The 16,812-nt window shown below is 39.5% G+C and overlaps 1 protein-coding gene across 1 annotated transcript; it reads left to right on the forward strand.

Annotated features, from left to right (window-relative positions):
- Positions 1–267: 267 nt before the first annotated feature.
- HOXC12 (homeobox C12) lies at positions 268–13,989 on the forward strand (the record flags this gene model as incomplete). Its single annotated transcript, XM_083880971.1, has 3 exons — positions 268–817; positions 8,248–8,306; positions 9,502–13,989. The coding sequence occupies 3 exons, from the start codon at positions 268–270 to the stop codon at positions 9,925–9,927; spliced, it is 1,035 nt and encodes a 344-aa protein (XP_083737097.1). The 3' UTR covers positions 9,928–13,989.
- Positions 13,990–16,812: the final 2,823 nt, after the last annotated feature.

Consider the following 16,812-nt stretch of genomic DNA (forward strand, 5'->3'; position numbering starts at 1 on the left):
ACTGGGCGGTGGGTGAGGGAGGGGACAGGGGGGACAGAAGGGGAGGGGACAGAGGACACTAAAGGGGAGGGGACACAACAGGGGGAGGCGACACCAACCAGGGGGAGGCGACACCAAAGGAGGGACCCCCCCCCAAACCCACCCCCCAAGTGCCCAGAGCGGGGCTGAGCCTTTTAACCGCCGCTCCATGGCCGGGCACAGCCCTGAGCCCCTAAAACACCCCCTAAAAACCCCTCAAACCCCCCAAAAACCCCCTAAAACCCAACCATGAGCGAGCACAACCTGCTGAACCCCGGCTTTGTGGGGCCTCTGGTGAACATCCACACGGGGGACGCCTTTTATTTCCCCAATTTCCGCGGGGCGGGCGCGCAGCTCTCGGGGCTGCCCTCGCTCTCCTACCCCCGGCGGGACAATTTCGGCTCTTTGCCGGCCTGGGCCGGGTCCGAGCCCTGCGGGCCCTACCCACAGCCCTACCTGGGCTTCGGGAGGGCCTGCGAGCTGCCCCGGGGCGAGGAGAGCAAATGTTATTATAGAGAAAATGATAAAAGTGACAGCAGGGACAGGGCGCTGCTGGCGCTGGAGCCGCTCCCCGTTGTCAGTAATAATTTGGGGGGTCATCATAATAGTCATAATCATAATTTAGGGGGGTTTGGGAAATTCGAGTTCCCCGCAGAGGGGCCGGCGCAGGAGGGGCCGCCCGGGGGTCCCTGTCACAGCCTGGACACGGAGCCCGAGCCCGAGGGGTCCCCGCTGCTCGGGGAGCCGGGAAAAGGGGACCCCGCGGGGCTGGTGTCGCCGCTCGGCGCTGGAGGAGGCGGTGAGAGATGGGAATTGGGGTTTTGGGGGGATTTGAGGGGGTTTTTGGGGGGTTTTGGGGGTTTTTGGAGGGTCTTCCCCTGGAGTGAAGGGGACCCCGCGGGGCTGGTGTCGCCGCTCGGCGCTGGAGGAGGCGGTGAGACACGGGAATTGGGGGTTTGGGGGGAAATTGGGGGTTTTGGGGGGGTTTGGAGGGTTTTTTTAAGGGTTGTTTTGGAGGGTTTTCCCCTGGAGTGAAGGGGACGCGCTTGGTGTTGACTCTGAATACCGGAGGAGGCGGTGAGAGCTCGAAAATCGGAGTTTTGGGGATTTTTTTATGAGGTTTGGGGGCTTTGGAGGGGTTTTGGAGGGATTTGGGAGGGATTCCTGGTGGGTGTAGGAAGGTTTTTCCCCTGGAGTGAAGGGGACTCAGCGGGGTTGGTGTTGACTCTGAACCCCGGAGGAGGCGGGGAGAAAACAGCAATGGGGTTTTGGGGTCATTTTTCGGGTGGTTTCGCAGTTTTTTGGGGGGTTTAAGGGGTTTTTGAAGGTTTTTGGAGGGCGGTTTTCGAGGGGTTTTCCCCTGGAGGAAAAGGGGACCCCGCGGGGTTGGTGTCTCGCTGCAGGAGGCGCTGAGAGCTGGAAAATCGGGATTTTTTGGGATATTTTGGGGGTGGTTTGGGATTTTTCAGGGATTTTTGAGGGTTATTTTGGGGGTTGGTTGGAGGGTTTTTCCCCTGCAGTGAAGGGAACGCGGCGGGGTTGGTGTCTCGCTGGAGGAGGCGGTGAGAGCTCGAAAATCGGGTTTTTTGGGATATTTGGGGGGGGAATTTGGGGCTTTTGAGGGGTTTGAAGGGGTTTTTTAAGGGGCGTTTTGGAGGGGTTTTCCCCTGGAGCGAAGGGGACTCAGCGGGGTCGGTGTCGCCACTGAACGCTGGAGGAGGCGGGGAGAGAACGGGAATAGGGTTTTTAGGAGAAGATTTTGGGGATTTTGTGTGGTTTTAGGGTTTTTTTGGAGGGTTTGGGGGGATTTTGGAGGGTTCTGTGCTGGGTGTTAGGCGGGTTTTGGGAAGGGTTTCCCTGGGAGGAAAAGGGGACGCGGTGGGGTCGGTGTCTCCTCTGAGCGCAGGAAAAGCTGGTGAGAGCCTGGAAATGGGGTTTTTGGAGGGGATTTGGGGTTTTTCTGGGGTTGTTTTGGGGTTTTGGGGGGATTTTAGGGGATTTTGGAGGGATTTTGAGGGGGTTTAGAGGGTTTTTTGGTGGGTTTGGGAAGGATTTTCCCTGGGAATTAAAGGGACGGGGAGAAGCTGCTGCCGGTCCTGGACACGGGGAGCGGCGGGGAAAACCTGGAAATGGGGTTTTGGAGGGGATTTGGGGTTCTTTTGGGGTGGTTTTGGGGTTTTCTGGTTTCTGGGGGGATTTTGGAGGGATTTGAGGGGTTTTAGAGGGTTTTTGGGTGGGTTTTGGGAAGGATTTCCCCCGGGATTAAAGGGGTTGGTGTCAGCCCTGAACACGAGGAGTGGAGCTCAGAGCCTGGAAATGGGATTTTGGGGCAGTTTTGGGGCGGTTTTGGGGGTTTTGGGGGTGTTCTGGGATGGGTTTTGGGGTTTTGAAGGGCTTTTCTGTGGGTTTTCTGGTGGGTTTTGGGAAGGATTTTCCCCGGGATTAAGGGGGACGCAGCGGGGTCAGTGTTTCCCCTGGATGCTGAAGGAGGCGGAATTTTTGGAAATCGGATTTTTTGTTATTTTGGGGGGATTTGAAGGTGTTTTTGGGGTTTGGGGGATTTTTGGGAATTTTTTCGGGGGGTTTAGAGGTTGTTTTAGGGTTTTTTAAAGGGTTTTCCCCGGCAGTGAAGGGGTCGGTGGAGAAGGCGGTGAGAGAACGAAAATCGGGATTTTGGGGCTGATTTTGGGGTTTTTGGGGGATTTTTTTTTGTGATTTTGGGTTTTTTGGGGGAGTTCGAGGTTTTTTAAGGGTTTGGGGGATTTTTTGATGTTTTTTGGAAGGGTTTTCCCTGTGAGGAAAAAGGAATTTAACGGGGTCGGTGTCACCCTTGAACACTTAGAGCGGTGCTGAGAACCTGGAAATGGGATTTTTTTGGGGGGTAATTTGGATTTTTTGGGGCTTTTTTTGGGGTATTTGGGGGTTTTGAAGCAGCTCTGGGGGGTTTAGAGGGATTTTTTTAGGGTTTTTTGAGGGATTTTCCTGGGGATTAAAGGGAACTCAGTGGGGTTGGTGATCCCTGAACACAGAGAGAGGTGATGGGAGCCTGGAAATGGGATTTTTGGGGTGGTTTGGGTTTTTTTGGGGGTAGTTTTGGGGTTTTGGGGGGTTTGGAGGGTTTTGAAGGGGCTCTGGGGGGTTTTAGAGGGATTTTTTAGGGTTTTTTGGTGGATTTTCCTCAGGAATAAAGAGGACACAGCGGGGTTGGTGTCACCCTAAGAGCCTGAAAATGGATTTTTTTGGGGTGATTTTGGGGTTTTTTGGGTTTTTTTGGGGTTTTGTGTTTTTTGGGGTATTTGGGGGTTTTGAAGGGGCTCTGGGGGGTTTGGAGGGATTTTTTGGGGGTTTTTTAGGGATTTTCCTCGGGAATAAAGGAAACGTGGCGGGGTTGGTGTCACCTCTCAGAACTGAGCGCCTGAAAATGGGGTTTTTTTGTGTGGTTTGGGTTTTTTGGGGGGTTTTGAGGGTATTTGGGGGGTTTTGAAGGGGCTCTGGGGGGATTTAGAGGGTTTTTCAGGGGGTTTGGAGGGATTTTCCTGGGGATTATAAAGGGAACACGGTGGGGTTTGTGTCACTCCTGAGCACTGAGAGCCTGGAAATGGGATTTTTTTGGGATGGTTTGGGGTTTTTTGTGGGTGATTTGGGTTTTCTTGGGGTGATTTGGGGTTTTTGGGGTGATTTGGGTATTTTTGGGGGTGGTTTAGGAGGTTTTAGGGTGTTTTTTGGGGTTTCAGAGGGGTTTTGTGGTGGGTATCGGAGAGATTTTCCCTGAAAATTTGGCGCTGAAGGTCCTAAAAATGGCATTTTTAGGGTGATTTGGAGGTTTGGGGGTTTTGGGGTGTTTTTAGGGTTTTGGAAGGATTTTCCCTGGGAATTTGGGGCTGAACGTCCTGGAAATGAGTTTTTTTTTGGGATGATTTTGGCTGTTTTTTTTTTTTTTTTTTTTTTTTTTTTTTTTTTTTTTTGAGGGTTTGGGGGGATTTTTGGGGTAGTTTTGGGATTTTTAAGTTGCTTTGGGGTAATTTTTTTGGGTACAGAGGGTTTGAAGGATGTTTTTAGGGTGTGTCCCCCAGAATTTGGGGTCGGACAGGCTCTAAAAAAGGAAATTTTGGGGATTTGGGGGATTTTGGGAATTTATTGGGGATTTTGGGGAGTTTATTGGGGGTTTTGGAGTGTTTTGGAGGGAATTTGGGGGGTCCAGGGGGGTTTTTAGGGTTTTCCCTTGGAATAAAAGGGTCGTGACGGGGTTGGTGTCACCCTAAAACTCGGCAGGTCCTAAAATGGGATTTTTTGGGGGATTTTTTTGGTTTTTTCGGGGTTTTTGGGATTTTTCGGGTTTTTTGGGGGGTTCAGGAGGGTCTTTTGGGGGGTCTCAGAAAGGTTTTCCTTGGAAATTTGGGGGTGGGGTCACCCCCGAACCCCCAAAGCGACGGGAAGGCTCCAAAAAAGGGATTTTTGGGGCTTTAAAATGTTCTTTTTTGGGGGGGATTTTGGGGTTTTGAGGGTTTTGGAGGATTTTTGGGGGATTTTGAAAAGGTTTTTTTGGATTTTGGAGGTTTTTTGGGGGGTTTGGAGGTTTTATTTTGATTTTTTGGAGGGTCTTGGGGGAATTTGGGGTGTTTTGGGATATTTTGGGGCATTTTGGGTTATTTTCGGGTGTTTTGGTGTATTTTGGGATGTTTTAAAGGGATTTGGTGGGGTTTTTTTAAGGTTTTGGGGTGTGTTATGATGATTTAAAGGGATTTTGGGTAATTTTTGGGTGTTTTGGGAAGGTTTTCCCGGGGATTTCGGAGTCTCTGAACCCTGACAGTGGCAACAAGGTCCTAAAAACCCGAATTTTTGGGGATTTTTGGGAAAAAAATTGGGGTTCGGCGGGGTCGGGGTCACCCCTGGACTTCGGCAACGGTGGCGAGGCCCAAAAAAATGGGAAGTTGGGGTTTTTTAAAAGGAGTTTTGGGGGTTTAAAATGGTTTTTTTTGGGGGGTTTGTGGTGTTTTAATGGGTTTTGGAGGGTTTTAATAAGTTTAGGGTTTATCCTTTTCTGGGTTTGGGGGGTTTTTAAACGGGTTTTGGGTTTTTAAATGGGGTTTTGGAGATTTTTCTTAAATGGATTTTGTGGAGGTTTTTTCCCTGGGTTTTGATTTCTTTTTTTTTTTTCTTGATTTTGGGTTTTTTCCCCTGGATTTTGGGGCTTTTAAAAATGGATTTTGGGGCTTGTTAAAATGGATTTTTTTTTAATTTATTTTTTTTTTTTTCTGGGTTTTGGGGTTATTTTTTGAATGGGTTTTGGGGCTTTTTTTTTTTTTTTTTTTTTTTTTTTTCCTTGATTTTTGGAAATTTTTTTTCTTGATTTTGGGGTTTTTTTCCTCTGTGTTTTGTGGGGTTATTTTTAAAACGGATTTTGGGGCTTTAAAAAACAGATTTTAGGGCATTTTGAAGGTTTTTTCCCGGGATTTTGGGGGTCGCTGCCACCCTGAGCCCTGAATATCCCAAAAATGGGATTTTTTTGGGGTTTTTTTTGTTTATTTTGGTTTTTTGGGGGTGAAATTGGGGCCCGGCGCGGGGAGGGGCCGAAATCCCCAAAGTTTCATTGGGCGCCGCCGCTTTGGAAAAGAAAAGAAAAAAAAAAAAAAAGCCGTAAAAATCCCATTTAAAAAACACAAAAAAAACCCCAAAATGGGAAGAGGCGGCGGCGGGAGCGGGGCCGGGATGGGGAAATGGGGAAAAAAAGGGGAAAAAAGGAAAAAAATGGGGGAAAAAATGGGGAAAAAAGAGGAAAAAATGGGGGTGGGGAAAGGAGAAAAAAAGGGGAGAAAAAAAGGGGGAAAATGGAAAAAAAAAAGAAAAAAGGAGAAAAAGAGGGGAAAAAAAGGAGAAAAAGGGGGAAAAAAGGGGAAAAAAGGGAAAAAGAGGGAAAAGGATTTTATGGATTTTTTTTTTTCAGGAAAAAAGGTGAAAATGACATTTCGGAGATGCTTTTTTTTAGAGGAAAAAAGGAGTATTTTGTAAAATTCTTTTTAACGGAAAAAAAAAAAAAAGAGGAATTTTTGGGAGTTTTTTTTAAAGGGAAAAAGAGTAAAATGATGATTTTATGGAGTATTTTTTTTCCCGAAAAAAAAAAAAAATTAAAAAAATAGGAAACAGGTGTTACGGGGATGGTTTTTTAGGGGGGAAAAAAGGAAAAAAAGTCATTTTTTGTATTTTTTAGGTTAAAAAAAAAAGGAAAAAGTGACATTTGGAAAATCCTTTTTTTAAAGAAAAAAAAGGAAAAAGGAGCATTTTATGAAATCCTTTTTCGGGGAGGGAACGAAAAGGCAAAAAGGGAATTTTTGGGAGTTTTTTAGAGAGAAAAAGGGTAAAAGGGGCATTTTTTAAAGGGAAAAAGGGGTAAAACGATGATTTTACGGAGCATTTTTTCCGGAAAAAATCCATTTTTACCCTTTTTTTTTAAAAAAAAAATTTCATATTTTCACCCCAAATTTCGCTCTTTTTTCCAGGCGCTCCCTGGTACCTGAAAGGTCTTTTTTTTTTGGACCAAAAAAATAGGGGGAAAAAGCATTTTATGGATTTTTTTTCAGGAAAAAAAAGGAAAAAAAAATCTCATTTCGGGGATACTTTTTTTTTTTTTTTAGGGAAAAAAATGGAAAAGGAGCATTTTACGAAATTCTTTTTCAGGGACGGAAAAAAAAAAGGCAAAAAGGGCATTTTAGGAGATTTTTAGGCGAAAAAAATGGAGTAAAATTATGATTTTTTTTTTTCTGGAAAAAAATGCATTTTCCTCCCATTTTTGGGGAAAATAAATCAGATTTTCATCCCGAATTTTGCCTTTTTTTTTTTTTTTTCCAGGCGCCACGCGGTACCCGAAATTCTAATTTTTCTAGAAAAAGCTTTTTTAGGGAAGGAAAAAAGGGGGAAAAAAGAGCATTTTATGGGATTATTTTTTTTTCTAGAAAAAAAGGGAAAAAGTGACATTTTCGGGGATTTTTTTTTTTAAAGGAAATAATGGAAAAGGAGCATTTAATAAAAATCTTTTCCGAGGACCAAAAAATAAGGCAAAAAGGGCATTATCTGGGACTTTTTTTAGTGGAGAAAAATGGATTAAAATTACAATATTTTCCCGGAAAAATCGCATTTTACCTCTTTTTTTGGGGGGGAAAAATTAGATTTTCACCCAAATATTCAATTTTCAGGCGCTCCCTGGTACCCCATAGGTCCTTGCGGGGACGCTTTTTTTAGGGGAAAAAAACAAGGAAACAAAAGGAAAAGAAGGATTTTATGGAATTTTTGGCAGGGAAAAATCGCATTTCAGGGATAGTTTTGTGTTTTTTTTTGGTTTTTTTTTTTTTTTTTTTTTTGTGTTTTTTTTTTTTTTTTTTGGAAAAAATGTAAGGAGCATTTTATGAAATTCTTTTCCAGGGAGGAAAAAACAGAGAATTTTTGGGACTTTTTTGACGAAAAAAATGGATTAAAAGTACGATTTTTTCCCTAAAAAAAACATTGTGCCCCATTTTTTCCGGTAAAAAATCATATTTTCACCCAATTTTTTATTTCCAGGCGCCCCCTGGTACCCGAAAGATCATTGCGGGGACGCTTTTTTAGGGAAGGAAAAAAAAGTCATTTTTTGGAGTATTTTTTAGGTTAAAAAAGGAAAAAATTCCAATTTTTAGGATATTCTTTTTTTTTTTTTTTTTTTTTTTTTAAGGGAAAAAAGGAAAAGGATCATTTTATGCAACTATTTTTCGGGGAGGAAAAAAAAAGAGAAATTTTGGGACTGTTTTTAGTGGAAAAAATAGAGTAAAAATACGATTTTTTCCCTAAGAAATCCCATTTTTTCCCCATTTTTTTCGGTAAAAAAACATACTTTCACCCAAATTTTTTTATTTTTTAGGCGCCCCCTGGTACCAAAAGGGTCATTTTGGGGGACGCTTTTTAGGCGGAAAGAAAACAAGGACAAAAAGGAAAAAGAGGGGGGAAAAAAAAGAATTTTATGGATTTTTTTTTAAGGAAAAAAGGGGGAACATGACATTTTCGGGTATTTTTTTAAAGTAAAAAAAAGAGAAAATGATCATTTTATAAAAGTCTTTTTCGGGGATAAAGGAAAATAACCAAAAGGACATTTTTTTGGGCGCTTGTTAGTGGAAAAAATGGGGCAAAAATACGATTTTTTACCTAAAATACCCAATTTTTTTTGGGAAAAAAATAGATTTTGACTCGATATTTTATTTCCAGGCGCCCCCTGGTACCCCCTGCACGGGCGCTCCCGCAAGAAGCGCAAGCCGGACTCGAAGGTGCAGCTGGAGGGGCAGTTCCTTCACCCCAAATTTTTCTTTTCCCCCGCACTCCCTGATACCAGAAAAGTCATTTTGGGGATTTTTTTTTAGGGGGGAAAAAAAGGAATAAAAAGTCATTTTTGGAGTATTTTTTAGGTTAAAAAAGGAAAAAAATTCAATTTTTAGGATTTTTTTTTTTTTAAGGGGGAAAAAAGGAAAGGTATCATTTTATGAAATTTTTTCTCGGGGAGGAAAAAAAAAAAAAGGAGAATTTTTGGGACTCTTTTTAGACGAAAAAATAGATTAAAAATACGATTTTTTTCCCTAAAAAATCCCATTTTTCCCCTAAAAAATCCCATTTTTTTCCCTATTTTTTCCCCATTTTCCCCCATTTTTTTTTAAAAAAATCCCATTTTCACCCCAAATATTTTATTTCCAGGCGCCCCCTGGTACCCGAAAGGTCCTTGCTGGAAACGCTTTCTTAGGGAAGGAAAAAAGGAATAAACAGTAATTTTTGAGTGTTTTTTAGGTTAAAAAAGGAAAAAAATCCAATTTTTAGGATATTCTTTTTTTTTTTTTTTTTTTAGAGGGGAAAAAAAAGCATTTTATGAAATTATTTTTCAGGAAAAAAAAAAAAAAGAAACAGAAAATAACATTTTTGTGCCTTTTCTAGACGAAAAAAAATAGATTAAAAATACGATTTTTTACCTAAAAAACCCCAATTTTTTTTGGAAAAAAATTAGATTTTCATCCCAATTTTTTTTTTTTTAGCCACTCCTTGGTACCCCCTGCACGGGCGGTCCCGCAAGAAGCGCAAGGAAAAAAATCCAATTTTTAGGATATTCTTTTTTTTAGAAGGGAAAAAAGGAAAAGGATCATTTTATGCAACTATTTTTCGGGGAGGAAAAAAAAAGAGAAATTTTGGGGACTTTCTCTTAGTGGAAAAAATGGATTAAAAATACGATTTTTTCCCTAAAAAGCCCCATTTTTTCCCCATTTTTTTTTAAATCCCATTTTCACCCCAAATTTCTCTTTTCCCCAGGCACTCCCTGGTACCAAAAGGGTCATTTTGGGGGACGCTTTTTAAGGGGCAAAAACAAAGTCTTTTTTTGAGTATTTTTTAGGATTAAAAAAAAGGGAAAAGTGACAATTTCGGGTATTTTTTTTTTTTTTTTTTTAAGGAACAAAGGCAAAAAGGAGCATTTTATGAAATTCTTTTTCCAGGAGGAAAAAAAAAAAAAAAAAAAAAAAAAAAAAAAAAAAAAAAAAAAGAGAATTTTTGGGACTTGTTTTAGTGGAAAAATGGATTAAAAATACGATTTTTTTAGGGAAAAATCGCATTTTACCCCAATTTTTTTTTGGAAAAAAATCAGATTTTCACCCCAATTTTTTTTTTTTAGCCACTCCTTGGTACCCCCTGCACGGGCGGTCCCGCAAGAAGCGCAAGCCGTACTCGAAGGTGCAGCTGGCGGAGCTGGAGGGGGAGTTCCTGGTGAACGAGTTCATCACCCGCCAGCGCCGCCGGGAGCTCTCGGAGCGCCTCAACCTCAGCGACCAGCAGGTCAAGATCTGGTTCCAGAACCGCCGCATGAAAAAGAAAAGACTCCTCCTCAGGGAGCAGGCGCTCGCCTTCTTTTAAATAAAAAAAAAAAAAAAAAAATTAAGTTAATTGTGAGAAAAAATGAAAAAAAAATTTTTTTTTCGATTTTTTCCGGTGAAAAAATGAGAAAAAACGGTGGGAAAATGAAGAAAAAATGGGGAAAAAAATCGGATTTTAAAGCCCCGTGAATGGAGATCGCATTGAAAAAAAAAAAATCGCGTTTTTTTCGGTGAAATCGCGGTGAGGAAATGGGAGAAAATAAAGGAGAAATGAATGAAAAAATGGGATTTTCTGGTTCCAGAACCGGCGCATGGAAAAGAAAAGACTCCTCCTCAGGGAGCAGGCGCTCGCCTTCTTTTAAATAATAATAAAAAAATATTAATTAAGTTAATGGGGAAAAAAATCGCATTTTTTTCGGTGGAAAAATGGGAAAAAAACGTGGGAAAATAAAAGATGAATGGAAAAAAAATTTGGATTTTAAACCCACGGGCGCATGGAGACTGGAGAAAAAAAAATCGCGATTTTTCCGGCGAAAAAAAGGGGAAAAAAGGCGAAAATGTAAAGAAAATATGGGAAAAAAAAATCGGATTTTAAAGAGGAGTGAATGGAGAGTGAATTCCCCACAGTGAAAAAATAAATCCTGATTTTTTTTCCCCCCCCCGGTGAAATCGCGGTGAAGAAATGGGAAAAAACGGTGGGAAAATAAAGGAAAAATGGATGAAAAAATGGGATTTTCTGGTTCCAGAACCGGCGCATGGAAAAGAAAAGACTCCTCCTCAGGGAGCAGGCCCTCGCCTTCTTTTAAATTTAAATTAAAAAAAATTAATTAAGTTAATTGTGAGAAAAAATGAAAAAAAAAATTTTTTTTTCCGTTTTTTTTCCGGTGAAAACGCGGTGAAGAAATGGAAAAAACCGTGGGAAAATGAAAAAAAAAGTCAGATTTTAAAGCGGAGGGAATGGAGACTTGGAAAAAAAAAAAAAATCGCGATTTTTTCCGGCGAAAAAATGGGAAAAAAGGCGAAAATATAAAGAAAATATGGGAAAAATCGGATTTAAAATGGAGTGAAGAGAGAGTGAATTTCTCGCATTGGAAAAATAATTCGCGATTTTCCCTCGGTGAAAAAAATGGGAGAAAACGATGGAAAAATAAGGGAAAAATGAAAAAAAAAAAAATCGTAATTTAAATATTTGTGAACAGAGACTGATTTTCGCACCCTGAGAAAAAAAAAATCGGGATTTTTCTTCCCCGCCGGTGAAATCGCGGTGAAAAAATGGGAGAAAACGACGAAAAAAATAAATTAAAAAGAGAAAAAAAATGGGGTTTTAAACCCCCCGCGCGCAGAGACTTGAAGAAAAAAAATCATGATTTTTTTTCCGGTGAAAAAATGGGAAAAAACGGCGGAAAAATGGAGGAAAAATGATTAAAAAAATGGAATTTTAAACCCCCGTGAATAGAGACTGAATTCCCACATTGAATAAAAAATCGTGATTTTTTTCCGGCGAAATCGCGGTGAAAAAATGGAAGAAAATGACGAAAAAATAAAGGAAAAATGAATAAAAAAATCGGAATTTAAACCCCCGTGAATGGAGAGTGAATTTCTCGCCTTGAGGAAAAAAAAAAGGGGAAAAAAAGCGCTTAAAAATAGGAAAAAAATTAAAATAAAATTATAATTAAAGGAAATAAACGGAGGCCGGTAAAGGAAACGAGGAATTAATTGTAAATATTCGCATTTTATTGTAAATATTCGGATTTTTCCCGCCCTGAGGAGAGAAAAAAATCAAAATTCGGCCTCGGAAATGATGAAGGGAAGGAATTTTATTTTTATTTTATTTTATTCTTTGGTTTTATTTTAATTTTGGGAGGTTTTTGTACCCGAGGAAAGGCTCAGGTGGGAAAAACAGCGAAATTTCTGGGGTTTATTAAAAAAAAAAAGCGGATTTTGGGGGTTTTATTCGGGATTTGGGAGGGGAAAAAAGGAAAAAAATCGGGATTTTGGAGGGGGGAAAAAAAAAGGCAAAAAATGGGGATTTGGGAAAAGAAAAAAAGGCCAAAATTCAGGATCTGGAAGGGAAAAAAAAGGGGGAAATTGGGGATTTGGGAGATAAAAAACCGGAGGGGAAAATTCGGGGAGAAGAAATTTCAATGAGGTTTAATTTGGGTGGAAAATGGGATTTTTTGTTGTTGTTGTTGTTGTTGTTGAAATAATTTTGGGGCGTTTTGGGGGCGAAAGGCAGAAAAAAATTGAGAATAAAAGGGGAAAAAATTGAGAATAAAACGAGATAAAAAATAAGAATAGAATGGGAATAAAATGAGAAAAAAAAAGAGAATAAAATGAGGGAAAAATGAGAATAAAATGAGAATAAAATGAAGAAAAAAGGAGAATAAAATGAGGAAAAATTGGAATAAAATGAGGGAAAATAGGAATAAAATGGGGGGGAAAAAGAGAATAAAATGAGGGGAAAGAAGAGAATAAAATCAGGGAAAAATGGGAATAAAATGAGAATAAAATGAGAATAAAATGAGAATAAAAAGGAAATTCCGATCCTGTGGAAAGGCCCATCCGGGTTCATTAATCAGCGGCGTTAATGAGCGGCGTTAATTAACAATCGGGTTAATTAACGGGAATTAATGAGCGGAGCCATTGAAGTCATTAATGAACCTGCGGGGAATGAAGAGACTCTGCCCAAAACCGCGCCGGGGCTTGGTTGTTGTTATTATTATTATTATTATTATTATTATTATTATTATTATTATTATTATTATCATAAAGTGGGTGGTGTTTATTTTTGGTAATTTTAATTTTATTTTATTTATTATTTTTATTTTATTTCTGTTTTTATTTTTATTTCCATTTCTATTTTTATTTCATTTTATTTTATTTCTATTTCCATTTTTATTTTATTTCCATTTCTAGTTTTTTTTTTTTCGTATTTTCGCTTTTTATTTCCATTATTACATTTAAATGTGAATTTTTGACTTCATATTCCTGTTATATTTATTATATTTCATTATATTTTATTTCTTTTTCTATTTTTTCTATTTTTTCTATTCCTGGTTTTATTTTCTATTTTTATCCTGTTTCTATTATTTTCTATTATTACATTTCTTTTATTACAACATCATTATTATTATTATTATTATTATTATTATTATTATTATTATTTTCTATGCAAATGAAAAACTGGGGCCTTTTGAGGGGAGAAAAAGCCGAATTTCCATTTTTAGGGGAGAAAACGCTGAAAATTCTGTTTTTTAGGGGCGAAAAACAATGAAATTTCCATTTTTATGGGGAAAAAAAGCGGCGGAATTTGGATTTTTGGGGTAAAATAAACTCGGGGACGAGGCCGGGATTTCTTGGGGAATTTTTGGTGAACAAGAACCTGAAACTTCCCCCAAAAAATGGGAATAATTTGAATTTTTATTGGGTCGAGCCCGGCGGGAACTGCCGCGAAAAGGCGAAAAAATGAGGAAAAAACGGGGAAAAAAGGGGGAAAAATCACTGTATTTATTTTTATTTTTTACTTTTATTTTTACTTTTTTATTTAATTATTTATTTTGGGTTTTGTGGCGGGGGGACGGTTTTTTTTTTATTTTTAATTTATTTTTATATTTAATTTTGTGGGGATGTCTTGTTTTTATATGTATATTTATATTTATTTTTATTTTTGTATTTATTTTTAAATTGTATTAATTTTTATTTTTTGGTTATGTGGGACTTTTTGAGGGATTTATTTTTATTTTTTATTTATTAATATTTATGGTTTTGGTTTGGTTTTTTTTCTATTTTATTTTATTCTGTTTTATTTTTATTTTTATTTTTATTTCTGTCCCGCTGGGCCTCGCCCCCGGCGGGGTTTTAACGAGCGCGGGGATTAATTAACTCATTAATTAACTCATTAATTAATCAATTAATTAATCAATTAATGAACGACCCTCGTTGGCGGGAGATGGATGAACCCCCGGCCGAGGGAATGGAGAGAAAAAACCGAAATAAAAGAAGAAAAACCCGAAAAAAAAAGCGGAAAATTACAAATAAAAGAGAAAATCCCGAAATAAAGACAAAAATCCGAAAGAAAAGAGGAAAAAAATGGGAAAGAAAAGAGGAAAAAATCCCAAATAAAGGAGAAAAATGGGAAATAAAAGAGAAAATCCCGCCCAGGAAAAGGCCCGGGGTTGGTTCTGCTTGGAGTCGCGAAAATTCCTTTTTTTCCCCTTTTTTATTCCCTTTTTCCCCCTTTTTTATTCCTCTTTTCTCCTCATTTTTAATTCTCTTTTCCTCCCCCTTTTCCCCTCATTTTCCCCTCTTTTATTCCCCTTTTTTCCCCTTTAATTCCCTTTTTTCCTCTTTTTTCCCCTTTAATTCCCATTTTTCTCCTTTTTTCCCCTCCTGGAAAGACCCGGGATCCATTTCAGGGTTTTTTTAGGGACTTTGAACCAAATTTGGGGCTTTTTTTGTGACCTGGGATCCATTTTGGGGGCTTTTTTTGGGGCCTGGGATCAATTTTTGGGTTTTTAAGGGACTTTTGTTCCAATTTTGGAGTTTTTTAAGACCCTGGGATCCCTTTTGGGGCCTTTTTTGGGGCCGTGGGGGATTTTTGGGGTCCCAAAGGGATTTGGGGGGTTTTTTGGGGCTCAAAAAGGACCCGGGATTATTTTTGGGGCCCTAAAGAGACTCGGGGCCTTTTTGTGACAAATTTGGGACAATTTTGGGGGCTCTGAAGTGGCCGCGGGTCTTTGTTTGGGGTCCCCAAATCCCAAACCCCCATAACCCCCGAAACCCCAAACCCCAAATCCTGAAACCCCAAATCCCCAAACCCCCCAAACCCCAAATTCCCCAAATTCTAAATCCCCCGAATCCCAAATTCTCAAACTCCCAAAACCCAAAATTTCCCAAATCACCAAAATCCCCAAACCCCCAAATTCCCAAATCCTGAAACCCCAAATCCCAAAACCCCAAATTCCCCCAAATCCCAAATTCCAAACCCTCAAAATCCCAAATCCTCAAATTCCCAATTCCCCAAATTCCCAAAACCCCCAAATTCCCTCAATGCCCAAAACCCAAATCCCCAAAACCTCCAAAGCCCCAAATCCCCAAAATCTAAAACCCCCAAACCCCCCAAACTCCTAAAATCCCAATTTTCCCAAACCCCCAAATCCCCAAATTCCCGAATCCCAAACTCCCCAAACCCCCAAAATCTCCAATTTCCACCCCCCAAATTCCCCCAAAATTTTGGGATTTTTCCCCCCCAATTTCCCCCTTTCCCAGGCCCATCCCGATTTCCCCAAATCCGGATTTTATTGGGATTTTTCCCCCCAAATTCCTCCTTTTCCGGGCCCGTCCCAATCCTGATTTTATTGGGATTTTTATTGGGGCCGGGGAGGTTTTTTTATGGCCCCGAAATTCCCTTTATGGGGCGTCGCTGAAATAAACCAGCCGCTCCTCCCGAAAAAATTCCCTTTTTTCCTCTTTTTCCACCCCCAAAATTCACTTTTTTTTCCTCTTTTTTCACCCCAAATCCATCAACAAACTCCTCGCCGCCCTAAAATGTCGATTTTTGGGGTTTTTTTTCCTATTTTTAACCTAAAAAGAGTCAAAAATTCCCATTTTTTTCAGCGGCGCTTTGTTGTTTTTTTAGGGGTTTTTTTTAGGGTGGATTTTTTGGGGTAAAAAAAGGGGATTTTGGGGAAAAATCTCCGCTTTTTTTGGAGGGATCGGAAGGGATTTTTTTGGGGAAAAAATAATTTAAAAAGGCAAAATCCGACAGGGTTAAACACACAAATTTTAATTAACCCATAAATTCCCCTCCACTAAAAAAAAAAAAAAAAAAAAAAAAAAAAAAAAAAAGAAACAGGAGAAAAACCCCCCAAAATAAAAATAAACCCCAAAAAATCCGATTTTTGAGCAATTTGCACCTCAGGATCGGCGATTTTTGAGTTTTATTTAAATTCCTGATGAAAATAAATTGATTTTGGGGGATTTTCTTGTCCTTTTCCGGCGCCTTTTCCCGGGGAGGAGCCGCCGGATTTTCCCCTCGGCCTCGGACAAAGTGAAGGTCAAGTTAAACTCGGCCGAGGCCGCTCCTGTTCCTTTTATTCCCTTTTTTTCCCCAAAATTTCCCTTTTTTTTACTTTTTATTTTAATTAAAACTCCCCTTCGCACCCCCTGAATCCTCCAGGACAAATAAATTGATTTTATGGATATTTTCCCCTTTAAATTCTGATTTTTTTCTCCATTTTTGTCCCTTCCACGAGGCTTAAAATCCATTTTTTGTCCATTTTTTCCCAAATTTTCCCCCCTTTGTCCCATTTTGTTCCTTTTTTCCCTTTTCCCCCATTTTTCCTTTTTTTTTCTCTTTCCCCCAATTTCTCCCCCCTTTTGTCCCTTTTCCCCCCTTTTTTTCCCCATTTTTTCCCTTTTTTCCCCCATTTTTGCCTCTTTTTTTCCCATTTTCGCCGCCCGGAGGGGACGAAAAACCCGAAAAGGACGAAAAATTCACTCGGTAAGAAAAAGGTTTTCTTTGGGGTAGAAATTCTATTTTTTTATTGAATAAAAATGGGGGAAAAACCAGAAAAAAAAAAGGGGAAAAGGGGGGAAAAAGGGAAAAAAAGAGGAGAAAATGGGATTTTTTTCCTCCATTTTTACTGAGATGAAATGAGGGAACAAAGAGAGCCAAAAAACCCCTATTTTTATAAAAATAAAAAAGGATTTTGAGCTCCCATAAATATATATATCTATATATTTAAATAAAAATTGTTTTTACTAAAAAGGGATTTTTGGGGGTGGTTTTATTCCTAAATTCCCGAATTCCGGGAATTTATCCTCAAAAAACTAAAAAAAATCCATATTTTTGGGAAAAATGTGGAAAAATTTATTTAAAATGTATTTTTAAAAATATATAATAATATAAATATAAATATAAACC

The sequence above is a fragment of the Zosterops lateralis genome (assembly GCF_965231275.1).
Source record: "Zosterops lateralis genome assembly, chromosome: 32".
Classification (NCBI taxonomy): domain Eukaryota; kingdom Metazoa; phylum Chordata; class Aves; order Passeriformes; family Zosteropidae; genus Zosterops; species Zosterops lateralis.